Raw genomic sequence first — 27,868 nt, forward strand, 5'->3', positions numbered from 1 at the left:
TTTATGTGCTTGTGATTTTCTGCCTTTCAAACGCCAGAGGAAAAATCGTCTATGTACCTTTGATACAGTTACACACAGACTATAAAGACCACTGTGTGATTCATTATTATTTAGTGACTCTAAGAGGCTATTACTGACAAAGATACAGTCATTCAGCAAATATCTGTTGTTTCAGATATTTGTTGCTGTTCTCCGAGTTTTATCCAGCTTGTAAGTCAGGGAAGAAAATTTCCCTACTTATCTATTGATATTACTATATGTGTTGTGATTCTAAACAGGAATGATAAATGATTATCTTTTATGACTTAGCTTTTCAGCTTTTTCACTTCTCTGCAATAGGTCTTCAGTTTTGCAAGAGGAATCAGGGATCTTCCTTTATGGAGAGTGGGAACAACAACGTATGGCCTTGCACAGTAAATATTAACTCTGGAGAACCATCTCTAAGTCTACCGCAGTCCGAGTGACCCTGCTGTTGGGAATGGGCCCCGGTCCCTGTGGTCACCAGCAATAGAACAGTGCTGTGGGAGTCCCACACAGGTCACACACCCTCTCTCTGGGGCACAGACAGCAGCTGAGAGCCCACCTCACTCACCTCTACCTGTTGGAGGGCATCCTCTGTGTCTCCGACCTCAGATGTGGAGATGGAGGGGTAATTAGAGTCAGACTCTAAGCTGCTTTGGTTTGATGGGTTCCGCCTGTGGCCTGGGGTTTGCTGTTCAGGGAAGACAATGTGAAAACTCATAATGAACTCATGTTAATAAGAACTATTACTTTGCAAGTAACAGCAGATCCTAGAGTTAGACTTCTGCCTCATTTGTCAGCAAGAATAGGTACCGCTGTTTCTTGGAATGATGGCTCAATAGCTGTTCCCATAAAAAAAGCCCTCAGTTCTCACAAGCCATCCATCCAGCTAAACCACAAAATGACACTTGGAAGAGAACATGGTTCCACAGTGGGACTTATGGAGCTCCCGTATGTCTTGTAATGAAATGCAAATCCCTAATATTTGGGCCACTTTCTCTGAAAAGTCTTGCGGCAACAACCCCTAGCACCTGACTGCCCAGATGTACCCAGAGAGTCTTGTCATCAGCCTCCCTCTTGAAGACAACACTGTGCACTGGCTCCTAACGGCTTCTGCTTCGACCTGCACTGCATGGACTCTAGGTCTGAAAATAGTAAGCATAGGAGAAATAGAGCTTGCCATTTATACTGTTCATTTAAAAATAATGTTTTTTCCCCACTTGCATCTGATTTGGCTTGGAGAGTGAAAACTGATCTTGGTAGGAAAATTTTAGATTTCTATATATGTGCCTATTCAGCTTCTCTTCCGGGTTTCTATGTAACTAACATATGTGATCTTGTTTGAATAGGCATTTCTAGAGAGAACAGTTACAAAAGAATGACAAATCTTGAAACATGAAAACATTCCTGAGCATCTGCATTGCGGGCCTGCCTGCAGCACTCGCCCCGCCCCCCCCAAACAGTTACTGTATACACACGGGGATTTTCCCAGAACAGGAAACAAGAGAGCACATTCATGTGGATGGAATTTTCCCCCCAAGTTCTAAATGAGATCTAAGACCCCAAAGCTGGAAAAGGAGCTGTCCTTGGGAATGACTCGCCACCCAGCTACTTGCTTGTTTGTGTAACCACCCTCAGGACATGGGACAGTGATACTGGTGCTGCGGCACAGAGCCACTCAGCATGGCAGTGCCAGGGGGCGGGGCGGGGGCGGCCAAGCCAGATGGGGGCTGGTGCAGTAGGTGGCAGAGCAGCCCTCCTTGCCTTGACAAGGGTCATCTCATCCCGCAGGTTGTCATATCTTTGCTCCAGCCGGGAATACTCCTTCACCAGGTTCTGGTACCGGGAGCGCTCCTCCTCCAGCTCCTTCTTCATCAGGAGGTTTTCCTTGACTGAGTTCTGGGCAAAGTCGTCTGGAAAGCAAGCGTACCAAGCTGTGGTTTTTATTCAGAATGGGTTCCCCTCCCACGTGCTCCCACTCATGCCTCCTCATTATAAAAGGCTGTCCAGGACAAGGCACAACATATTGGGTGACCTCCCATGGCAGAGCTCAGGGACACCCATTCCCCAGGCCCCAGGCTTCCCAGGGGGAGAAGGCCCACCCGCTGCTGGGGGCTGGGGGAGAGAAGTCACGGCAGCTCCCTCGGTTAACGTGCGACAACTGTCACAGCTACTGCCGGCAGCGTTTAGGGGAGAGCCCAGGTTTTGCTCTGGAGCTTCTTCCCCATTGGTGGGCTTTCAGGTTCCTGGACTGCAGGGCAAGTCAAGGAGATTCAATGTTGGGGGGAAAAGGGAAGGCAGAAAGCTAACCTAGATGGGCTTTCTGCATCCAGACTTCTCATTCATAGCAGTGGAAAGAAGACATTTTTAAAGGGAAATTAAAAACAGTTAAAGGTTTCAACAAAGCCATGCTGGGTGGCTCTGTGCACACAGGAGGCTCAGTTCTCTCGTGGTACAGGGGAGGAAGCTGGCAATGGGAGAGGGGAGCAGGCTGCTTAAGGCTTCACTGAGTAGGTGAGACCCAGGTCTGGAGGCCTTGCTCCTCTTTGGCTGAGCGGCATGTGGGGGTTGATGGTGGCCCAGGGTCGTGGGTGCTAGAGAGAGGTGACTTGGGATCTGACCCTTGGCCTTCTCTTCAGCAAACATTAATGGATGACCCACTGGGTAGAAGAAACAGGGACTCTGGATGCTAAAGATAAATTTAAAAATAATAATGGCAGCTCCTGAGGGCTCATCACGTGTCAAGTGCCATCCTAAGCACATAAAGTTCTAAAGTCTATACCTTTATGTCCATTTTGCAGACAAAGAAATTGAGGACTACCATCATTAGGGGACTTGCTCAAGGCCACACGGTGGCACATTGCATAGTCACTCTTTGAGTGTGAGGGCTTCCTAACTCAAACCCCATGCATTACATTGCCCATTATGTGTGAGTCTCATTGCATTAAATTGAAGCCAAATGTCGGCTGCAGAATCTTAAAGATCACCCTTCTTTTTCATCTGTCTTCTATTAAAACCCTTTCCCCACTGCAGCATCTTGACTAACTGCATGCTTGGTAGAAATATTCAGGGAAAATCAGTGTGGAAAAGAAACTGAAATCCAAAAATGAAAAATCCATCTCTTTGGTACCTACCTTTGGATTGGCACAGGATTTGGTTGTTAAGCTGTTCTTTCTCATCTTTCAACAGAGCATTTTCTTGCTCCAGGTCTGCAACTCGCTGAAAGAGAGAGCAGCAGGGGAAAATGTTTCCCTGTGAAGCTGGGCAGACGAAAGGCTCCTTGTGTGGGGTTTGAACTTCAGCTGGTTATGCTTTTTTTTTTTTAAAGGGCTGCACCTGCAGCATAGGGATCGAATCAGAACTGCAGCTCCTGGCCATGCCACAGCCCCATCAATGCCAGATCCAAGCCACATCTACAACGTACATTACAGCTCACGGCAATGCTAGATCCTTAACCCACTGAGCAGGGCCAGGGATCAAACCCACGTCCTCATGGGTACTAGTCAGGTTCATTACTGCTGAGCCATTACTGCTGGGAACTCCCTGGTTATGCTTAAATGCTCTTTTTATTTAAGAATACTGAATCAGCCAAAGCTGCTTCCATTTGGAGATAAAAATTGTACGCTGAAAGAAAAATCCCATTAAAACAAGACAGATGAGTTTACTACTGTTTATGGTTTTTCAACACCCACAAAAGCCTCATGAAAAGTCTATGCCGAGCTCATATGCTGTGTTCAGGAACTTATAATGATAAGTAGCCTGTTTGCCTTTGGTTGTGTGTCTTGGTCAATCTTGAGCCCTCATATTTGAGTCTCAGGAGAGCCCAAAGCTCATGGTGAAGAACTTATCTCTGGCCTTCTCCCGCGACCCATCTCACTAGACCAGCACAGCCCAGATGGTGGGACAGGGAAGGCAGCTTGCTATTAACTTTTAGCTACGGTATGGGAATTATAGTCAGTGAACCTGCTACTTTATTAAAATCGTGGGTGTCCCTGTGCTAGGTGTGGCAAAAGATAAAAGATGAGTGTTAAGACAGGCACCCAGTGTTTGGGCTGAGTGACAAGCATCCCCACAGACGGTGCTGAATGATGGCATGAATGACTGCGCTTCCTCTAGTCCTGGCTACCTCTGCTACATTTTACAATCTACTTGGGAGAGTTCTCTTCCCAGCCTGTGCAGAAAGAGTCTCAAAATGCCATCCTCAGGACAATAACACAACACATGGTAACTAGGCTGAGTGCAGGGTCTGAGATTAGATGGTGACCTACCAGGATTGCCACCTGGGATACTGCAGCATGGAATCCAGGAGCGGGGGAGACAGTCACACAGATCCCAGAGGATCCACCTGCACACCCTTCAAACTCTGCTAGACCACTTTTGGCAGTAAAAGCAGGAAAAGGGGCCCCAGGGAGGCTGGCTGAAGGGCAGAAGCCATGGTGAGGTTTGCAATTTCAACTGGTTGTGTTTAAAACAAGCTTAAGGCACCAAGAGATGTGTTAAGAGGACTGCTTTCCCCATCCTCAGCCTCACGTAGAAAGTCAGGAGAGAATTCCAACAGGGCTGGAGTCCAGGAGCAGGTCCATGGTCCTCCCTTTAGGAACCTGGAAGACAGTGATTCATTGGGGTAGGGGGGTGCAGTCCTGTTTGGTGTCAGGTGTTCAGCAGTGTCCCTGGCCTTGACTCATTAGAAGAACACTGCTCCCCTACCCAATTGTGACAACCAATCTCCTGTAGGCAGAATCGCTCCCTGTAAAAACCACCAGCTTGAAGTGGGTTATGAGGAGGAAGAGGGGGTAACCAGGGACAGCACTGACATCCCTGAGGCTTCACAGGAGAAGCAGATTGTCTGGATCAGGCACAGATGTGGACTTTCACAGGCAGCAGAGGGGAGAGGCTGTCTAGGCAGGAGAACAGTGGTGCAAAGGTACAGAAGGCCTGGCCCAGGAATAGGAATAGTTCTACATGGCAGTGGTGACATATGGTTTAGGTGAGGGGGACTGAGAAGAGCCGAGGCTGGGTGGGTGGAGGGAGGGAGAATCAGTTTCTGAATGGCTTCTCTCCCTCTGACCCTGGATGATCTCTGAAAGCTCCGGCTTCTGCACACCTTCTAGTCACCGTCCCCGTCTCCCTGTTCCTCTTGCCGTGTTCGCTCTTCCCTGCCCTCACTGGTTAATTTCTGGTTTAGTTCTCATCTGTCACTCTTCAAGGAAGCCTTCCTCCCCTTCAAGTGTCTGTGGGGGCTATGCTTGCTGTTCTGTTCTTGCAGGGCCTGTGCATGACTGTGGAGTCCCCCTCCCCCGCCCCATGCCCTGCTTCCTTGCCCGTCTTCTCAACCTGGACCAGAGGCCTCAGTGTAGACCAAAGGGCCATGGTCCAGGCTGCCACATCATCAGAACCCAGGCTGACACCAGCACCCAATGCTTGTTGAATGAAAAGCCCTGCAGATCCAGTAAAGGAGCATGCAAAAATCAGGACTCCTTTAAAGGAGTTTTTTTGTTTGTTTTTTTGTTTTTTTTCTTTTTAAATGGGTTTATAGTTGACTTAATATCTAGAATACACGTGCTTGTTTAATCAAATAATTCAATTCAGGAGGCACATACACTACAGGGAAAAAAACCACTCTTCAAATGCATCTAATTTGCTTCTAGTAAGGCAGTTTGCCACCCAATGACCTCATGTGCACTTTTAAATTAGCTTGGTAAATAATCAGCATGACTTTCCCTTTTCTAGATGTACAAGTAAAGGCAAACTGAGAATGACTGACAGAAGAAACCTCGTGGTGTGAACCTGGACCAAACAGAGCCCAGGTTCTGCCTGGAGGGAAGCTCCTGGTGGCACAGTCAGGTGGGCAGGACTTAGATCCACCTTGGAGGAGCAAGGCTCCACCCTGAACCAGGGGACCGGGGGGGTGGGTGTTCTGAGTAGGCTGTGAGGTAACCAGACTTGCCTTGGAACTAGGATTTCACTTCCCCTTGAGCACCCTGAATACGAGGGCAGCTCACAGAGCACATGGAAACAGCTTTCAAGATCCTGCATCACGCTCATGGCTCATCACTATCCTCTGAGCATCCTACTGACAGTGAAGGTCTCTCTGAAATCAAAGGTGTCATAGGCTCAGTAGAAGGTGCCTTCCATCACCACGCCTTGGACCTGATGCCAGGCCATTCCTCTGAATGCAGCCAAAGACCATGAAGCTACATTGCAAACACGTGTGTGCTCTACTGTCTCAGCCAGGACTCAGGGTGGGGAGAGTCACGGCTCCCCACAAAAACCTTCTGCAGTGGGTAAGCCTCATTTCTTTCCTCCATCTCCCTCCAAGGCCTTGATTCCAAAAGCAGGCATCAATGAACGCAGCTTTGTTATTCTAAGCCATTCATCAAAGTGGCACTGGGGAGCTTTGCTTTTCTTCCTCACCTGAGGAATTCTGGAGGGAGGCCCACAGCAGAGGCCTGGGCCCCACACTCAGCTCCAATCGATGCCTCCCCAGCCACACTTCCCCAAGCGCTGGCCACCCCCAGTCTTCCTAGCCAGTTAGCATATGGGGAGCTTGTTGGCAGACATGGCGGGTGGCAAACTTCTGCAGCCTCATGGCCTCCCATTTGCTGTCAGAGATGTGGACTGCAGTGGGAAACACTTAACACAGAGCCAGGCAGGTGTATTCCCCTCAGCATGATACATACCACTCTTGCAAGGTCTGGGGCTCATTAAACATCCTTCAGCAACTCCTTTCTTTTTTTGTGGAGGGATCTTTTAACTTTTGCAAAGCAATATTACTGGGAGTGTTTCTTCCCTCTAAAGGGTTATTTGGGACAGATTATGAGAACTAAGAACCAACACTGGTGTTGATCCTGTTCCTACCGAGCTGATTTAGTCCCTGGTAAGTTAAATGAAACAAATCCCTCAGCTCAGTAATTGCCTTCATTAGTTACAATCTTTGGAGATACAAATTTAACTCTAGGCTTTTGGTTTGGGGTTGTCTTGACTTGCCTTTTCAAGTTGGGTATTTATATTGTAAAAAAGAGCCAACTGCAAGTTTTCTAGTAGAAAACCATGGGACAAATGGATTGGGTGATGCCTTTCTGCCCCCTGCAGTGTCCCGAGTCCTCTGTCCTCCCTGTTGTGCACCTTCCATCTCATAGAAAGGCACAGGCATGACCATTGGCAGGGACAGTGCTTCTGGTTCTGCAAAGTTCTGGAAGGGTTACTGGCCTGCTCACTGAGAACAAGGTCAATAAGCACGAACATGCTACATACCTGGAAAGTTACTTTGACCATGAGTAATGGGCCTGAGCAGAGGAGGGAACGAAGAGGAAGAGTGGACAGAAAGCTCATAGGAAATGGTGCAGAAACAGAGTGTGAACTGGACATGTGGCTGCATTAGGCACGCACACAGTTAGAGAGAGTAAACCAAGGGAGGAGCGCTCTCAACTGGGGAGTGTCTGTCCCACCATCGAAAGAGGAGCCCTCAAGGTGAGGCTTGGCAGAAGACAGACCCTTGGCCCATCACCACGGGGGCCACTTCTGTCATTCAGCACCCACTGTGCCAAGGCACGGGCTAGGAATGAGCATGGAGTCCATGCAGGCTAAGGCAGAGCTCATGCCCTACACACACTCACAGGCTAGTTGGTGGAATAATGAGCAAACACACTGAGCTTTCCCTGTGTCCTTAGGCACCATTATACATCTACTTAATACCTTTGAGGTAGGTGCCGTTGTTATTTGCTAAGGAAACAAAAGCACAGAAAAGTTCGCACACTGGCCAAAGGTCACACAGCCAGGCCACAGCATAGCTGGTTGTGCCCCTGAGCAGATCTTGCCCAGGCTCTTAACTACTACACCACCCTCACCCCAGCAGGCCAGAAGGCGGACACAGGAAGCACACCCATGTCGACAGCCTGGAGCGGGCCTCCATGCCTGGTTCCAACAGCCAGAGCTACAAGAAGGAGTTCAGGGCAGGAGGGAACTGGCGGTGCTGCAGGACCAAGTGCCTGACATAGACGTGCTCTTCTTTCTGGAGGTTTCACAGCCAATTTCACCTTCAAAGTCAGAGGATCCTCCCTGGTCTGACGTCATCACCCTCCTCGCTCCACCTCAGCCGGATGGCCACTGTGTTGGTCTCAGGACTGGTGCACCTGCTGTTACATGTGCCACCTGTTCCCTAGAAGTCCTCATGGTCACTCACCTTGCTCGGGTGTCTTCTCAGAGAGAATCTCTGGACATCATGAATGAAACACCCCTTCTCCCACAGCTCCCTCTCTATCCCTGTTTTCTGCTTTGTGTCTTTGTAGCACATGAGAGATACTTTGTATTTGCCTCCTGCCTGCACATTCTCTATAACCCCCTCTCTTTAAGCTCCATAAGAATGAAAAAACTTTTAAAATGGTTTACTTGTGCCCCAGTGTGCAGAATGGTGTTTTACAAATATTCAAAACTCAATAAATAACTGCTGAGTGAATGAAGGGCTGAGAGTTTACATCATTTTTCATGAGGTGGCACAGGGTCCTCGTTCTAATAACCATCAGCCATCTTATGACCTAGGAATCCTGCTGAGAGCACAGTTATGAGTCTTAACTAGCCAAAGAAGTCCTGGTCCCTTCCCCTTTGGGGGGAAGACTCAAAATATTCCACTGTAAGAACACCACTACCCCCAAAGGCGGATCCATTAACTTCTATTTGGAAAAACCCAAAACCTTTATACTAGAATTCCCCAAGGTAACTATCAGTGGGTGGTTCAGTGACTGACGACTGATACAACGCAGAACCTCAACCTCACCAGCCTAAACACTCAAGGCCTGGGGGCTCCAAGGTGTCAAGGACCCTCACACAGAGCCAGACACCTCACCACCCACAACCCTGCACCACACCAGGCCACAGTGGCCACACCAGGCAACCTTCAGAGCAGATTCTGGAATAATAAGCAATTGCCTCTGTCTTAAGGGCAGCCCTGGGAGTCATGTCTCTTTCCTCAGGGGCACGAAACAACTCAATCAGCATAGGAATCACTGATAACTTTAAGAAAGAACAAAATACACATCACACAGGCTAAAAGGAAAGGGGGTTTGGGGCCTAAGTGCAGACCACAACAACGGCCACCTGTAATAGGAAGGGTGTCAGCTCATTCATGTGGCTGGTGGGGCAGGGATAGGGGGTACTGCCCCAGGCTCTGTGGACACGGTGGGGTCAATTCCTGCTCCCAGGGATACCCGGCCTCCCACAACCCAAGGCAGCGTAGTCACATGGCTGGGCACTGAGAATACTCTTAGGGGTGGGGAACCCCATATTTCCCGGGATGCCAGTTCCAATTCAGCATTTGCTGACAGAAATATCAAATCCATTAATTAAAATCTACCAGCAGCTGGCTCCCTCCCTGCTCCGCCTGTCTCATCAATCTTGTTCAGCCAGGAGCAGGCCGCTAGACAAGCCCGAGAAGAAACCAACTGTCTGATTATTCAGTGTTTGTTAAGAATGGACACCGTGCCTTTGATAACTATTAAACCCTGACGAAGCAGAGAAGAACAAGAGGTGGGAAAAGCCAGCTCCCTACCTGCCCATCCCCACAGCCTTAGAGAAAGAAATTTGCTTCCACTTTTTCTCTTCCTGGAAAAAGGTGGACATTGCTACTTAATGAACCATCTCAGGCCAGTTTCTTATGTTACCAGCTTGGAGTCAGGGAAGGTGTTTTTCTGTTCTGCCTCTGCCTCTGCACCTGCTATTCCCTTTCTTACAGCATCCTTGAATGTTTTGTTTTTTTTGTTTTGTTTTTTTTTTCTTGCCAGGACCAGGCTCTCATTGTATTTAAGACCCAGGTCAACAATTCAATAGTACCATTCCCCAAGTCCTCCACCCCACCCCCACCAAAGGAGAGGAGGCAACAGTAACAATTTTTTTCAAAGGAGAGGAAAAGGGATCTGGCTCTGCAGAGGAAGACAGGGATGTTATAAACCCTTAGGCTCCCCTGGATGAAGAGGTGGTTATTTCAAAAGCACTGAATCCCCAAATCACAGTGCTGGAGGGGAAGCAGAGAAGGAGCTCGCGGAGTTGAACAGTCAAGTGTTCTCTGTGAGGGGCGATGGAAGACCTTGGTTTTGTGATCTGCTGGGTTAAGAGACTTCCCAGGGACCCATGTTACTGGCACCCACCTGCAGGGGTCCTGTATTTCTTTTTCTCCAGGCTTCTCGAGAGTTTCCAGTTCTAATCTTCACCTCTTCTCTCTGCTTTTGGATTTCACCTTCCTGTCTTTTCTTTAAAGGGTTACCATCTATCTGTTTTCAAGGGTCCATAAACTGCAAGTTTGGAATTCCATGCTTTATAGGTTACAGACTTGTAACTACTTTTTTGTTGTTGTTTTGCTTTTTTAGGGCTGCACCTATGACATATGAAAGTTCCCAGTCTAAGGGTCAAATCAGAGCTATAGCTGCTGGCCATAGCCACAGTCCCATGGGATCCGAGCCGTCTGCAACCTACACCACATCTCACAGCAACACAGGAGCCCCAACCCACTGAGTGAAGCCAGGAATCGAACCCACATCCTCATGGATACTAGTCAGATTCGTTTCCGCTGTGCCACGATGGGAACTCTGGCTTGTAACTACGTTTTAATAGGAGTTCCTTAAGCATGTGCTTTATCCCAAAGAATGAAGTCCACTCCAGGCCTCATGGTTGGTGAGCTGGTGGGTTTATCTGGGCAACGGAATTCTCAGGGAGGGGGGTCTTCTGTGCCAGGCTTGCCTGCACAAGATAGTCCCATGTCTCAATTTCTTTGTCACTTAATCCCCATGTGGATCCCACCTCTGACCCTGGGAAACCCCAGGATCTGGGGAAAGCAGTGGCTGGTTGTGCAGAAATTCTGCCTGGGACAGGAAATGATGTAAGCCCAGCAGAAGCTAGCTCTGCAGGCTTCTGTCTTCTGTGGCAGATGACAGCCACCTGCTGCCTGGCTGTGCCTGAGAGCTCAGCGCAGGAGAAGATCATGGGGCACAGGAAGAGAGAGGCACACAGAGCAGGGCTGAAGGGGGTCCCTTTTCCTTCCTGAAACCATCAAAAATACCATCTCATGGAGCTGATCAGGGGCAAGTAGAAGGGGCTTTAAAGGTGACCTAAACAAACCCTTCTCCTCCTTTTCTTTTCTTTCTCCTTCTCCTTTCTCCCTCCCTTCCTTCCCTCCCTCCCTCTTTCTTTCTAAATAGATGAGGGAACAAAGGCCCCTGAGATTTCTTGCATGCAAGTGGTAATGGTAATGCAGGGATAAGGATGAAAATGTGGAAATGCCAACCCCAACTGCAGGACCCTTTCTGTGGCAGCATTCAGCTTGCCCCCCTTTTTAAACACTGCAAATTATTTCAACATTAGGAACACTGAGTTCTTCTCTCCTTAGAATCTCAGCCCACTGCAGCTCCTCAGTGATGGGTGGGCACTAAACAAGTGCCATCTTCCCTGTGACCTGTGGTCGCTATAGAGATGGGAGAGAGAGAGGCTGTGTCCCAAGTCCATGAGAGGATCTGCAGGGACCTACCTGTGCGATCTGCCTGGTTTGAACAGCTATGTTAGCAGTAGAGAAGGGAATCTTAGCGCCCTGACACTGGAGATGGGGGAGAGGGGTCCAATCCCAGGAAGTTATATTTCCTGGGCTGGAGAGTAAACCTATATACAGAGCATAGCAACTAGAGTAGGGGAGTCAGGCTAAAATTATCAACGTTTAAACTTGAGGAAAATTCCCCAAAGGACAATGATTATCGGTAAGGATGCCTAAAGGTTGCCCCTATTCCCCACAGGCAACCTCAAGAACCTCTGTACCATCTCTCTGGCCAAGAAGGACTCAGGCTACAGAGCTGACTCTGGCTAATTCTAGACCTCAAGGAACATGCTCAAAGGCACATGTGTATTTCAGGGGATGCCACTGTGCCTAGCTAATGGCAAAAACTCAATCAAAACATGTCAGATGGACAGACACAGGCTTGTGTCGGTTCCTCCAAAATGGGAACACTTTAGGTATAAATATAAAGGGATGCTCGGTCTTGGGCACAAGCCCCAGTAAAGTCCATGGCAGTTTTATGGCTGGGAGAAGAAACAGCCTGGGAGGGATGCTCTGTTAGCCAGCTCACCACCCAGCTGCCCCTCAGGCCCCAACACACCTTTCTCAGCTCATCCTTCTCCCGGGTGTGGGTGTCCTCCAGGACCTTGCGCTCCGAGTGGGCCCTCTGCAGCTCCATCCGCAGGCTCTCGACCTCTTCCTGCAGCTGCGGGCTGCTGTCCTCACCCTGGCTCTGCTGGTAGTGGGCCAGCTCCTTCTTCAGCTTCTCCACCTCCATGGCGTGTGTGGAGGTGACTGCTGACAGCTGCTCCGACAGTGTCTTGAACTCTTTGTTCTGTGAGAGCACCAGCAAACAGGGAGAAGGGAGAAAGAGGTGGAGAGCAAGGTTCATGGGGCAGGAAAAAAACCATGAAGGCAATTAAAAAAGAAGCTTCTAAGGTGGGATTAAATCTCACAACCACTGCATGCTTGAGTGCTTTCCTGGCATCTTTCTAACAAAACTCCATTGTGAACCTAAGAGAAACATGGGAAAAGAGAAAACACCAAAACTGACATTCAAGGGGTGTCTAGGAGCAGGGACAGAGCTGGAAGCTGGCTGACGGTGCTTGGCATTCTGTGTCTGGCTGGAGAGATTTACACCTATTTTTTTTAAGTTGCATGAACAATGTAGCTGGCTTCTTGGATCTGCAGCCTTTCCTTTTCAGGCTTCCCTGCTCTTTCACGCTGGGCCCTCCTTCCCCTGAACTCACTGGCACAAAGAGCTGCAACCTAATCGCTGGCTCCAAGACAAAGGACCCCTTCAGCATCCCCTCTTCCAAGGAGGCCCTCCACGGGGCCTAGGGATCCCTCTCACCACCTGTCAGCTTATCCTCTGAGAGTCTGACTCCAGAAACTGATGCCCTGCAGAACACGTCCCTGCTGATTAGGTACCCAATCCCGTACCCACTCAGGCAAGAGGTAAGTGAGAAGCACTCCCCCAGGTGCCTGTGCAGGTGCAGAGGGGGACTGGGAGGCAGACTGTAGATGAGCTCACACAGAGGAAGCCCTGAGGGCCCAGGGCCAGTGTCAAGTGCTAGTGCAGATATGGGCAGAAAGTGGGGCTGCAAGTGAGCACATGGGCTGGAAGCAATCAGCAGGGAAAGTGGCGGGGAAGAAATTTCACTTGTGGCTCAGCGGTAACGAACCCGACTAGTATCCATGAGGATGCAGGTTCCATTTCTGGTCTCACTCAGTGGGTTGGGGATCCGGCAATGCTGTGAGCTGCGGTGTAGGTCACAGATGCAGCTAGGATCCCATGTTGTGGCTGTGGCGTAGGCTGGCAGCTGTAGCTCTAATTCAGCCCCTAGCCTGGGAACCTCCATATGCCACAGGTGCAGCCCTAAATAGACCAAAAAAAAAAAAAAATGGAGGGAAGAACAGGGTTCTCCAAATACCTGAGCAAGCAGCAAATAGTCATTGATTCTTCTACATTGCTATTCTCAGCAGGAGCCTGGAGGAGAACAGAGCTATTGGCTAAAATACCAATACGTGGGGGACATCAGGAACCAGTGACTAATTCACATCAGAAACGAAGCCTTGTGGAAAGCAGTGAGGAGCCACAAAAGAACTGCTATTGGATCTAGCACAATGCCATGAACGCCATGGGACCTCAAGGCTGAGAACTGCTACTGGTGTCTAAGCAATACATTTGCTGCATTGATACAGCATGAAGAGATCCTCCCACAGCCTGGGGAAACCTCCCAATTACAACCTGATATGCCCTTATGTCTGGTCTGGCAGTCGGCCTTGCTCTATGTAATCATAAATAAGAAATCCAATTAGGATCTGTTTAAAAAACGCAATGCTGTCCAAATCACCCACCCAGGTCTGGGTCTCCCAGATACTGAAGGGCATCTGACCAAGGGAAGTGGAATTCAAGGAGTGAAAGTGTGCTGAATTAGCTACCTTGACTCTGCTCTGAGTGGGAAGTAAGGTTCAGCTCAACTGTACCTCCAGGTGGCCTGGGTCAGATCACCGGGAGCATGGGAAGGAACGGGCCTTGGGGGCCTCTGGATGGAGTGGGTGTGGGTGTGAAGAGAGGTACACAGTGTGATGGTGACACCCTGCTATGGGCAGAGATGACACCCAAGGCAGAGATGACATCCATGCAAATAAAACACACTTAGGCCAGCTCTTTGCTTTCACTGACAAGAAGGCTGAGGTGAGGCTCAGGGAAGTCAGGGAGTTAAGTGGCTGGAGCTGGACGGACTGGTACTCAGACCCAGCTCTATCCTGATCAACCGTGAATGTCTGATGAAGTCATCCCACCTCTTGGGGCCCGGCTTCCTCATGTGTGAAAGAGGGATAACGGTAACTCCTTCTTCATAGGGTTTTATGGAGCTTCAAGGAGATCATGGGCTTCCCTGGGGCCTGGCACCCAGTTAGTGCTTGATAAAGGGGAGCCTCTTCATTGTTCAGTTCTCTAGAGACCCCCAGGAGAGATGCTCCAAACTTTTGCCAGCAAGTGATGGTGTGGATAGGAGACTTCTCACAGCAGCCTTCGGGCAGCTCCTTATTTCGCCATCACTGGCCCCTAAAAATAATCACTGGGAACTCACCATGGTTGTTCTGGAACTATGATTTTAGAAAGGAAGACTCCAAAAGGCTGAGCAGTTTCTTGCCTCATCCTCGCACCATGATGTCCATGTCAGGTGCCCAAAGCCATGCAGCCAAGCCTGGCACAGGGAGTGGTGTGGGACACCTGCTCCCTCTCAGACCCGAAAACTCCCCTCCCCGCCCCCGGCCCCTGCAATGACAAAGTTCCCTGGAGCTTCCTTTGTCAGTGGACCTGAGATCTGGCTAGCTCTGTCCTGAGCCAGCAAAGCCCTTTTCCTGATACCAGGGGGTCAAGGATTTCCATATGAGCCCTTGTTTTCTTCTAGTTCCTCAGACACCTGAAGGGGATGCTTACTCTGCATTTACTGCTCAGCTCTGGGGAGCCTGGCATGGAACAGAGCACACTCCTTCCTTAGGGCAGGGCCACAACAAGGCTCAAGGTCAGGTGGGAAGAGTATAGGTTGGATTTCAGCCCCTCTTTGTCCCCATAACCAGTTACCTTTGTGTAGTGCACAGCCTGCAGAACTGTACACAAGAGGCTCTGAGCAGTTCCCAATCAATGGTCTATATTCCCAAGGGGAGGGGAAAATCATTGCAAGACAGCTGCATTGTGAAAAATAACACATTCCAGGAGTTCCTGTCATGGTGCAGTGGAAACAAATCCGACTAGGTACCATGAAGTTGCGGGTTCAATTCCTGGCTTCTCTCAGTGGGTTAAGGATCTGGCATTGCCATGAACTGTAGTGTAGGCTGCAGATGTGGCTCAAATCGGGCATTGCTATGGCTGCGGCATAGGCTGACAGCTGTAGCTCGGATTAGACCCCTAGACTGGGAACCTCCATATGCTGCGGGTGCAGCCCTAAAAAGCAAAAATACTAGCATTTACTGGGTGCTTACTATGAGGCAGGCCCATCTATTACTCATTCTCTCCACAAAAATCCTCTGTGGTTAAAGCTAACTAATACTACCATTTAACAGTTGAGAACACTGAGGCACAGAAGGCCATAAGACTGTTACTTGTCACACATGATTTTTCAAATGTTCATGGATGCTCTTATGAATCATAAAATATTAACTAATTTATTTACTGAGTGCATACTAAGCACACTGAATCATATTGAATTAAAAGGTTACTGACTAAGGAGTTCCCGTCGTGGCACAGTGGTTAACGAATCCGACTAGGAACCATGAGGTTGCGGGTTCGGTCCCTGCCCTTCCTCAGTGGGTTAACGATCCGGCGTTGCTGTGAGCTGTGGTGTAGGTTGCAGACACGGCTTGGATCCTGCGTTGCTGTGGCTCTGGCGTAGCCCAGTGGCTACAGCTCCGATTAGACCCCTAGCCTGGGAACCTCCATATGCTGCGGGAGCGGCCCAAAGAAATAGCAAAAAACAAAACAAAAAAAAAAGTTACTGACTGAATCCATACATTTGCATATTTTTTCTGTTAAAATACAAATATATATATATGTGTGTATATATATATATGTATATATATGTATATGTATATATATATATATATATATATATATATATATATGCGCCACACCTGTGGCATGTGGAAGTTCCTGGGCCAGGGATCAAACCTGCACCACAGCAGTAATCTGAGCCACAGCAGTAACAACCAATCCTTAACCACTAGGCCACCTGGGAACTCCCACAAAAATATATTTAAATATAGCCTTATAAAGATCTAAGGAACTTGACCCACATTGTAAAAAAAAATTGTAAGCTCAACTGGCCTTTTCACTCTACATGTTGCGCTTGAATAAAGCCAGACTGATAGAGAGCCAAGTTCACAGGTTACATTATCTTGGCTGAAAAATGTTGCACCACAGGCCTACAGCAGGGACACTGCAAGCAATGGTCCCAGGAACTGTCGCTGTGTTTGCTGCTGAAGGATATTATGCAGAATGTGTTTACATATGACAGATTATGAAAACCCACAGGAAATCATCATACATCAGCACCACGGACAGCTCCAACCCTCCTACTGATTTCATTTCTCTTCACTAACTCTCAAGTGAATTTCTTTCCTATTTTCTGTTTGCTTGGAAATATGGTACCCGTTTTGCATCTTTAATTGGGTTCACAAAATGTTAGACATGAATTTTAGGTACTAACATTACTTTGATTTTATTTTTCAGTTTCCTTTTGACGACTTCTTGGCTGTAAGGATACTTTTTTTTTTAAAAAAAAAAAAGCTCCCCCTGGTGATTCTACAGTATAGCTTGGAGTTGGGAACCACTATTTAGCCATGTTATGGCATCAGTGAATTTTTGAGCTAGAAGTTACTTTAGAGATCTTAGGCCAATCCCCTCTGAGGAACTCAAGCCCAATTAGAGATTTGACCATAATCCCTAGCTGTCAACTCTGGCTGCAAGTATAACTGAGACAGAAGTCAGGCCTCCATTCATCTGGAACTATGTCCACTTCCTTTGAGATGCCTTCGCCCATGTCATTCCTGGCACGAGTGTCCTCTCCTAAGAACCTTGGGTGTCAGGGGAGCAGCTACCTGACTTGTCCCAGGCATTACAGAAAAAGAGATAAATTCGTTCTCTTACAAAAAGTTAGCTCCAGAACAAGAATCTCTAAAGTCCTGGTGCCACCAATTATGCTGAGGATTCCTCTCACAACAGCACATGTTCTTTGACACTGCCCCCCTCCCCATATGCCAACCAGTCCAAGGATGACACTGTTGATGAGAATGGACACAAAACAAAGAGTCTTCTTCCTTGGACTGAGGAATTATCACACATCAAAAGAATCTCCTAATATGTAGATATCCTAAAATGTGGTTGGAGATGGCCAAACAGCCTCTGGAACCAAACTGCCAAGTTTCTATCGTAGCCATGCTACTTACTAGCTGTGTGACCGTGCAGGCTCCTTAACATCTCTGTGTCTCAGTTTAAAATGGGAATAATGTTAGTATCTCACAGGGTTGTGATGAGGATCAAATGAGTTAACCTATGGGAACAGGGCCTGGCACACAGTCGGGCAACATGGGGAGGGCCACCCCTCCCAACTCCTCTCATCACCCTCTGCACACAGGGCACCCTGCCCAGGGTGGGTAACACCTGCCACTGTTCACAGATGTTTGCCAAACAGGAAGCTTAAGGCAAAAATTGCTTTTTAAAAATAGGCCTTTTAAATCTGCTTCTATTTGACGTTCCAGCACGTGGAGTGTAAAATACCAGATTTATTTTTAATCTCTTGAGTCAACTTCAGAAATCAGCCATGCCAGTGCAGGGCCGTTATGGTTGGAACCTAGGGCTAAGGCAGTCAGGCGGTACATGGGGCTCCTGGCAGGGTGCCAACAAAGCCTGCTTGTCCCTCTGACTATACTTGGCTCACAAGGTTAATGGGTGCAATTTGACAATGCAAATGTCTTTCCTGGACAGTCATTAGTAGCCAAAAAATAATAATATGGTGTGATGATGATGATGATAATAATAATAATAATAATAAAAACCCAACATCTTCCTTGTGCTTAAGCTTTTCAAAAGGCTGATCCCAGAGACCAGACCTTTTCCTTTCTACTCCTGATGCTCAAGCAGATCCGTCTTCCTCCCTGACCTGACCTTCACTGCAGGCCAATCAGGGCAGGGTACTGAGTGTCTTCCACCCTGGGCTGAGCTTTCTGTCTTGCTTCCCCACTACGGAGCCAAGGCAAACAAGACACCTGTAGAACTCACAAAGAGAACATCAACACCCAGGGTAATGGTTTCTTCTCGGGAAGTCTGGTATTTGCAAGGATAGAGAAGCAGCAACAGTCTACTACTTTGGAGCTCCTATTAGGGGAAGCTGGTTTAGCTATAAAATGGCTCATTTATTTTCTTGCCCTATTGGGATTGTGAGTTTTAAAAAGTACCTAGCATAGAGTAGGTACAGTAAAACCAGTGACCACCAAGGCAATGCCTGGTGCCTCCAACTTCAATTCTCTTTCTCCACACCCCACGCCATGTGCTTTTGGCATGTTCCATCCATTCTCTTCCTCCATCCTATTCTTTCCTTTCTCAGGACATACCTGAAAACCCTCTGGGGCACGGAGGAGCCTGGTCCTGAGGTCACTAATCTCCTACATGAGCAAGGTACCAGTGAGCCTGCTTTCAGCTCTGGGAACCCATCTTAACCATGACACAGGAAAGGACTGACACTTCAGTAACATCTGGGGTTAAAAAAACAGCAGTATCTTCATTATGGCTGTGGGATCAGACAGACCTGGATTGGGGTACTAGTTCTAGCACTCTAATTCTGTGACCTTGGCCAGGTACTTGATGCCTCTGATCCACAACTGGCTTTTCTGTAGAACGGCCTCAGGAAGTCATGTGGGGATCCAATGAGAGCTCCCTGGGGAAGCCGTGGATCTCTCTAAAACATGCCCCTGGAGTCTTAGCACAGCCCCAACTCCCCATGTGGGAGCTCATGACACCAACCTGGTCGTCGATCTTGCGCTGCAGCTGGACCACCTTGTTCTCCATGCCCACGTTGAGGCGTTTCAGGTGCTCTGCTGAGCGGGCCTCTATCTTCAGGGCTTTCAGCTCCTGCTTGGCCTTGAGCCTCCGGAAGCCACACTGGATGACAATGGCCGCACCCCGCAGCCGATGGAAGTGCCTGCGAGCCATCCAGCCCCGCACATGCTTCTGGATGATGGTGGCCTTGTGCTCCCTAAGGACCTGGCAGGGGACAAGCACACACCTGGTGAGTTTGCACTGCAGGACAGGGGTAAAAAGGGCTCATGTACTGTCCTGGGAAGGTGAGAACTAAGGTCAGTGAGATACAGCCTCCCTGAGATGTAAGGCTTCAGCAATTGCTTATGAACTAGTTGTAATTATGTTCTGTAGCCTGCCTACCTACAGGGCATCAGCTGCCAAACACTCATTTCAAGTTTTGTGGGGTCTTTTTATTAGAAACCACAGTCTAAAACCCCCTAAGCTGGAGGGGCCTAAAGATTATCCAGCGGATGGCCCCTTGTTCAACAGATTTGGATCCTGTCCTGTGATAGGGAGCCAGAAAGGTTAAGTGAGATTGTTTAGTGAGAGTCTACAATTTAATGGCTTATAGTTAGAAACCTGGCTTGCAATTCACAATTTTCCTTTTTCCTATTCAGTTAAAAACCACTCAGAAAAATAAAACATCACTAATGTTCTTGCCCTAATACCTGCAGAACAAATGGTTGTGGAATAAATGAATCAACAAACATGCTGAGAGACTAACATGCTCAGTATCACAGCTCTGAGACGTTCGTACCTGGTGCCTCCCAAATGCCACCTACCCCATCCACAGTGACACAACACAGATGTCACCAATCTTCCAGGAATATTCACAGAACCTTTTCCCTCTGGCTTGGGTTTCTCCACGTGTGACATCAGGGTGTGCTGCATCTGGTGCCTAACCACTCTGCTTTTTTCATTATCAATTTAATGCTTTACAGTTTTATTATTAGAAAATCACACCTCCTCTGATCATAGACAAGGTAGATGTTCATTTTAGCAAAACAGAAAACCATTTTATTTATTTATTTATTTATTTATTTATTTATTTATTTTTCTTACAGCTGCACCTGTGGCATAAGGAAGTTTCTGGGCTAGGGGCCAAATCAGAGCTGCAGTTGCCAGCCTATGCCGCTGGCCATAGCAACACCAGATCAAAGATGCATCTGCAACCTATGGCAAAGCTTGCTGCAATGCCAGATCCTTAACCCACTGAGTAAAGCCAGGGATCGAACCCATGTCCTCATAGACACTACTTTGGGTCCTGAACCCACTGAGACACAATGGGAACTCCTAAAAGACAATTTTAGACATTTCTTTCTAATCCATCTTTTGTCTTAGCATTGAGCTTCAGTTGTGTGCAGGTGATGTGGTGGGTGGGATGTGTCCTGACTTGGGGCTACCTATCCAGGGCTTTCGGCCTCACTGAATAAAGGCCCAGCATGGGGGAGATGGAAGTCCCTTCTCCTGCCCTCACCTCCCTGGGCTTCTGGTTGCAAATCGGTTAAATGAAGGAGCCAGACCTGACGACGTCTACAGTCACCCCTGCTCTCAAGTCTGTGTGAGCCCAGGATGGGACACCAGGCTCTGCCACAAGTGCCCTTGGCCAGGTGACTCAGCTTCTCTGAGCATCTCACAGCTGTTAAAGGGTAACACGCACTTCTTCCTGTGATGATTAAACTTATGTGTCAACCTGACTGGCCATGGGGTACTCAGGTCAAAGACTGTTTCTGGACGTGTCTATGAAGATGTTCCAGGAGAGATGAGTATTGGAACTGATGGGCTCAGTGAAGTGACTGCCCTCCCTGTGTCGTGGGCATCCTCCCATCCACTGGGGACCTGAACAGAATGAAAGGCAGAGGAAGGAGGCATTCACTTTTTTCCCCCTCACTGCTGAGCTGGGATGTTTCATCTTATCTTATTCTGTCGTCAGACTGGGTTTGAATCATCAGTTCGCTGGTTCTCAGGCCTGCAGATTCAGGCCGAGCTGTACCCCTGGTTTTCCTGGGCCTCCATTTGTAGACAGCAAATGGGGGGCTGCTCAGCCACCATCACTGCAGGAGCCAGTGCCTTATAATAAATCTCCACAGCCACGCATGCATGCACATCCACATGCATCTCCTGCTGGTTCTTTCTGAAGAAACCTGCTACACTATACTTCACAAGGGCAGAGTTGTGAAATGACTTAGAAAAACGTTAGCGCCCAGGAAATGTTGACGTTGGTGCCAACCCGTTTGCTGCCTAATTCCCCTGGAGGGGTTAGGGGGTGGCTACATACCTGGTGATAGATTCTCCGCACAAACATGCCCCGAGCGAAGGCCTGGATGACGACAGTAGCCCTGCGGACCATCTGGTAGGCTTGGCGGGCCCTCTGCATGCGGTACTGCTTCTGGAGCACCACGGCCGCCCGGGTTCTCCGCAGGTGCTCAGCCAGCCTGGGGAGGGAGAAGGTGGTGGGCCAGGCTGACAGAGGCCTCTGGGCCACTTGTGAACACAAGCTCCTTCCTGACACCCCCAACCACCCCCTGGCAAGCCAACTGTCATTGCCCTTGCCGATGGTAACAAGGCCCCGAGGACTTGAAATTCAGCTGCAAACAGCAGAATTCCTCCTTGTTGTCCAAAAAGTCTTTCCACAGGCTATATCTCAGTCTAAGTCTGATCAACACTGATCCTCTTCTCTTCTGTTCAGTCCCCCACCCGCAAGCCCCCTCCTGCAACCTGGGCGTTCCTCAAGGACATCACGTGTTCACACTCCTGTCTGTCCCTGGACCGCACTGGGCTTGGAGATACCAGAGGCTGAGTATCAAGCATCCTTGTGCTCAACACGCAGTACAGGGCCCGGCATAGTAGTGTCTGGCAAACATTTGCTGTATGAGTAAAACCTTCTCAGGCCTGTAGCGACCCCTCTGTTTTCTCATCTCCCGGCCTTTTCCGCCTAGGATGCACTGCACATGGGCATCTACTGTCCCCTGCTTCATTTCCGCATCCCCATCTCGTACCCCAAGATAGACATAAAGTCAGTCCAATACCTTTTACCCCCTTTAAGGGCTTTGTCTGGTGTCAGGCTCATAGCAAGTGCTCAATCAGAAACTCAGAAGATTAGAAGCAAGAAAGGACCTTGGTGTTTTTTGTTTTTTTCTTTTTGGCTGTCCCACAGCAGATGGAGTTTCTGGGCCAGGGATGCGACCTACACTGTAGCTGCAGCAACATTGGATCTTTTAACCCACTGTGCCGGGCTGGGGATTGAACCTGCATTCTGGCACTGCAGAGACACTGCTGATCTTGTTGTGCTGCAGTGGGAACTCCCAGAAAGGACCTCGGAAATCACCTAGCACAGCTCCGGAGTGGGAGCAGGCCTACTCAGCTATGCTCTACTTGCTGATGTGAGTCTACTCCTAGCCCAGCTCTCTGGGGCACTCCACATACATGAGCCCTGCACGCCCGCTAGAATCCAAACTGCCTGCAGGGAGAATGTAGGCCAGCTTGCCACCCAGGACAGAGCCCCTGCGCGCAATGACACTCAGTGGCGACCTGATTGTGGATGGCCACTGAGCGTTGATACTGTTGACAATCTTCTCATTTCTGTAGCTTTTGTTCCAGAGACCATCCCTCCACTGTTCACAGGTAATTAACGGTGTTCATCATCTCTAGTTCTGCTTGGATAAACAGCTGACAGCAAGGACGCGAGGGGGAGCAGGAACAATCTACTAACTTTACAGTATAAAGGGTGCTTGCTCTGGGCTTGTATTTTATATTCAAGCCCAGATGCCTGAGCAGCCACTTGTGAAACTTTGGCTTCCAAATGCAAGGATTCCTGGCAATTACTGTCACTTTGCCAAGGAAATCTGAATCTCAGAGGACATTGATTTTGAACCAGGGCTGCGTCCAAAATCTGATGACCTGTGTAAAGGCCCAGAGGTGGGTATCATGGTGGGGAGGAGGCGGGGGGTATCTTCCACGCCAGTCTCACTGGGGACACTCATACCACTCTAGCGTGTCATCAGTCCAACAGCGTCACTTTGGATGAAGGGGGACATTTCAAGTAAAGTAGCTTCTTCTGCGTGGTGCTGGGCTGGGCAGGGGAGCCGAATGGCATCAGGCTCTGTCCCTAGGTCACAGTTTGTGGTCAGATAAGCCTCACCCTCTCCGGGCTGGCTGAGTGCAACAACTCACTGAAGGGACATCCCTGGGCTTTTCCAGGGCTATGTGGCAAACTTTCAAGCAATGTTGAACTTCATAGTGCAAATCATGAACCTGCATGTAAGTTAACTCTGCAGAAAGGATGAATTAAATGAAGATTGTTTTACTTAGGAGCTTAAGTAAAGGGCAAATGGTTTTGTGGCAAAACCAGCCAGGCTAGGCTAGGCTACCCTGGGTGGGATGGGGACAGACTGGGGGAATCAAGAGACCTGGGAGCAAGACCTACTCACTCAGGTGAGAAGGGCAGGAGAGAGTTGGTCCCAGCTGCTGGGGGAAAGCCAGCTGCAGACAGGGCCCAGCAGGAACAACTCTAATTAGAAAGGCTGAGAGAGGCCAACCAGCTTAGAGCCATCCCTGCCCCTTACACCCCCCAATCCTCACCAAAATCTGTCACCTTAGATGTGCCCCAGCTTGGCTCACCTGCGGGCCAGGAGTCCTCGGCAGTACCTCTGCAGGGTTAAGGTAGCCCCCTTCAACCTGCGGTACTTCACCTTCTGCAGCCAGCCCCGGACGGTTTTCTGGATCATGATGGTGGCTGCCCGGAACTTGTCAGCCCGAAGCTTCTCCAGGTAGGCCACCTGGCCCGCCCGGAAGAAGATCTTGGTGCGGCCAAACTGGAACTTGTCAGGATCCTTTACAAGGTAGGGAGGGGAGCTGGTTTGTCATCCGCAAGCAGCAAGGAAAATTGTCCCACAACCCTGGCTCCTCCGAAGCACAAATCCCTTGTCAGATGCCACATGCCCCTGCTCCTTATACAGATGCTGAGAGTGAGTGGGTAACAGGACCCAAGTCCGTCCCTACTACTGGACAGATGCTGAATGCAGCGGTGCAAAAGATGCCTGTCCTCCAGCCACTGATACCACAGTGAGGGCAGACGGACAAGCAAACCAGGACATAGTATGGTTCCTGGCAGTGGTGAGGATTATGAAGACACTAAGCTGGTGGCTGCAGGACAGACTGGAGGTACTTAGGCTAATTGAGGAAGGCATTTCCACAAAAGTGATATCTAAGCAAAGACCTGAATGAAGTGAAAGGAGGCAGGCCCAGGAAATGATGTATATATTGCCAATAACCCCCAAATACTTTTTATTTGGTTTCTGACTCTGTTGTAACATGTTTTTAGACACATGACGACTGTCTTTAATTACAATGTTCAGGTTAAAATTAGTTGCCCTTCTCTGTGCTCACCCTGGTGGATAAAAGAGGATGACCCAGCAGGGTGCTTGTGGACAGGCCGGGGCTAGAATTTTCTAGCTTGATAGGCAGCTCACGATAACTGAGAGCTCTTTGTAAATAAATTTCATCTATTTTGCTCACTTGGCATGAAAACCATAATGAGGAGGAGAATAATGAGCCAAGGTCCAAAGAAAACACACACACACGAACATGTTTCATGTGGACAAAGGGCTCTGAAAATAATGCTGAGTCACCACTCTTCATAGCCCAGCCCTGCACAGCTAATGGGAACCTGGGTCCACACACAGGGAAGAGGAGCTTGCCTGAGCTGTGGCTGAACTGGGATGCAGCGTCCAGCTACACTGTAGCTCACTGTCCCCTCCACAGCCCGGCTGCCGGCGAAGCTGGGAGAGGCAAGCTGCCGACCTTGGCTCTCATCTCTGCTTCTGCTCAGAACCCTCAGCTTGTGCTGGGAGGTGTGCTGGCCAATGACTAACTCCATCCAGGAAGCCATGAACAGATTTCACAGACCAGAAAGCATTTTAGAGCTCAGCCTAGAAGGAAGGTAGAAGCTGACCAGGCCAGTTAAAGAGGGAACATGCAGTTCTGGCAGAGGAAACAGCCTGTAGTCACATCCTCTTCTTTAGGCAACTCACTTGTTCTTTCACTCATGCTGACAGGGATGGAGCAGGCACAGGTAGTTGTAGAAGTCCCAGTAAAGGATCATAGATAGAGAGTGAAATCTAGGGGACGTTGGGAGATCACTGTAAGTTAATAACTGTTCAAGAAAGCCATTAGAATGAGGCAGGCTTGCTTGACTAGTGGAGGCCTGAGACGGTGGGCAGGGGATTGGATGAGGCCTGCATTCAGATTCAGACCAAGGGCAGGAGTCTGAGGACCACCCTTCAGATGATTTGAATACACACCTTACTGGATACTAAGGAGGAGCTACTACTCCCAGAAAGGAAGAGGCAGTCCTTTCCAGCCCCCCTCCCCCACTTCCCAACTCCCCTTGGATGAAAAAAACTGTAACCCACCCAGATCCTAAGGACAGAGCTTCTGAGCCCGCCCACCTGAACCTCTCACAAGTGTCCTATCCTAATAAATCTATTTATCATTTTGTCTCTTGCTGAATTCCTTCTGCATGGAGGCATGAAGAACCTGAACCTCAGTAAGTCCAGACACCGGGTGAGTGATTCTATTTGGGTTTAAGTCCCAATCTGGGTTGTGTCTGGATTCAAGTCCCGGCATGTGGGTTCAAGTCCCAATCTGGGTTTAGGCTGGGTTCGAGTCCTGGCATGGGAATTCAAGTCCCTGTCTGTGTTCTAGCTAGGTTCAGGCCGTTAGTGCTGTCAGTTTCAATGCCACTAATGTTTGGTGTAGCTTTTATATGTCAGGCTCAGTGCTCATAAGCAGGGGGGAGGTGTCAATGTGAAGACTGTCCTCTGCAAGAAAGAAGACTCGTCTGGAAAACAGGACCTCAGGATGTAGGCTCTGAAGGTGACACAAAGCACTAAGGCCGAGGGAGGCAGGAGGGCAGAGCCAGCCTGCAGGATGGGCCTTGACAAGCAGCGGAGAGGAGCAAGGGCATCCAGAGTCAGGCCCTCGGCAGTGGCACCAGCCCTGCTACCTGGCAGGGAGCAGAGTGGCGGAAGCTGAGGCAGCCAGTCTGAGTGGGGAGGTGGGTGTGTGTGCTCCAGAGTACCCCTATTTGGGAAGCAGCCATTCTGCTGGAAGCTTGGAGAAATCCAGGGACAGGAGAGGAAGAGTGGAACCACGGCCCTGGAGAAGGAAGTAGACAGCCCCAAGGCAGAGTGTGCTACTTGCAAGCCTTGACCTCATAGAGGCCAGCTCCCGGTCCCAGTGAGGAGAAAGACTCCTGGAATCCAGAATCAGCTGACCTTGGACACGTTTTTCCCTCACCCGTGAAAAAAGAGATGTTGAAATGTAGACACTGATAGATGCACCACAGCAAAACCCTCAAGCAACCAGAGTCCAAAGAATCAACTGCCACCTTCAGTGAACAAGACTGTCACCCTCTTACTCTCCCCCTGAACATTTAGCACAATTGTTGCACTGGCTAGAGCCACAGACTTGAACAGCTAAGACCACACTCAGAGGGTAACTGTGTCACTTTTACAAAATAACACATAATCTTAAAACCTGATTATGTGGCAATGAGCTGTATTCCAGATGAACAGATTATCCTAGCAAAATAATACTTAAAAATTAAGAAATTTTGATGTAAGTCTCTTACCGTCTTTAAGGAAGATTTTTGGCAGAAGTTAACCGTTTGAGACCATTAAGTACCATATTCTGCTGTAATCCCTGAACACTCTGGAACTAAGAAATATTCAAGGATCTGCACCCCACCCCCGCCCCAAAGCCCCCAAGAGCTCTGCTATGGTTCTCCAGTTGCCAGTGTCAGATGTGAGTTCAGGCTGTTTCAATGAAAGTAACAGCCATCCCCTTATTTAAAACAAGCACCTGGGGTAGGCCTGAGGTCAGCTCTTACCTCTGCAAAGAGGAAGATGCAGGAAGCACAGCTCTTTTCCTTGCTGCTGGCTTCCAAACTATGCCCAAGCTCTGGATCAGACACGCCAGGAGGTGTACTGATGCTGGCAGGTGGGCTGAGCTGTGGAGCCCCAGGCTTTGGAGAAGCCAGAGATCCCAGGCCAGCAGCTTGTAGCCAGGAGGCTCTATCACGCCCCCCAGTGGGCTGAACAAACAACTTCATTTTCTTATTTATTTTTTCTTTTAATGGCCACACCTATGGCATATGGAAGTTCCTGGGTCAGGGGTTGAGTTGGAGCTGGAGCTGCAGGCCTACGCCACAGCCACAGCAATACAAGATTTGAGCTGCATCTGTGACCTATACCCCACCTTGTGGCAACACCGGATCCTTAACTACTGAGCAAGGCCAGGGATCAAACCCACACCCTGACGGAGAACATGTCTCATCCTTAACTGGCTGAACTATAATAGGAACTCCAACAGCTTCATTTTCTAAGTGAATTGAGATGTGGGAAAGACTAGGAAGTTCTCCAGGGAAGTGGAAAGGATTTTCCTTCACAGTTGCTGATGCAGGAAAATGGATCAACATCTCAGGAACAGGTTCAATAAGAGGGATGAAGACCAAAAAGGCAGTTAGCACCACCCTGCTCCACCCCAATTCTCAGGGTGCCTCGGCGGAGCCTTCCCCGGAGCCCAGTGGTCCAGGGGCCATGCAGCTCACCTTGATGAGGCTCTCCAGCACAGACCTGCAGATGGCCTTCTTGTCTGTGTTAGCGAGCTCTCTCTTCTTGATTAGCACCCGATACCGGTTGAAGAAGTCATGGTAGGCCCACCTGGAGGGA

At 49.1% G+C, this 27,868-nt stretch overlaps 1 protein-coding gene across 5 annotated transcripts in view; it reads right to left on the reverse strand.

Moving 5' to 3' along the window:
- Positions 1–27,868, reverse strand: part of MYO5B (myosin VB) — a 392,693-nt gene that overhangs the window by 36,510 nt on the left and 328,315 nt on the right. For all 5 annotated transcript variants that reach the window (XM_021093027.1, XM_021093023.1, XM_021093008.1 and 2 more), the window contains exons 18-25: positions 27,748–27,859; positions 23,757–23,968; positions 21,415–21,571; positions 19,080–19,319; positions 12,153–12,386; positions 3,156–3,240; positions 1,786–1,934; positions 593–712 (exon numbers count right to left, since the gene is read on the reverse strand). In XM_021093027.1, the coding sequence (XP_020948686.1) occupies positions 593–712; positions 1,786–1,934; positions 3,156–3,240; positions 12,153–12,386; positions 19,080–19,319; positions 21,415–21,571; positions 23,757–23,968; positions 27,748–27,859 (1,309 nt within the window). The remainder of the gene's footprint in view (positions 1–592; positions 713–1,785; positions 1,935–3,155; positions 3,241–12,152; positions 12,387–19,079; positions 19,320–21,414; positions 21,572–23,756; positions 23,969–27,747; positions 27,860–27,868) is intronic.

Source organism: Sus scrofa, chromosome 1, assembly GCF_000003025.6.
Source record: "Sus scrofa isolate TJ Tabasco breed Duroc chromosome 1, Sscrofa11.1, whole genome shotgun sequence".
Taxonomy (NCBI): domain Eukaryota; kingdom Metazoa; phylum Chordata; class Mammalia; order Artiodactyla; family Suidae; genus Sus; species Sus scrofa.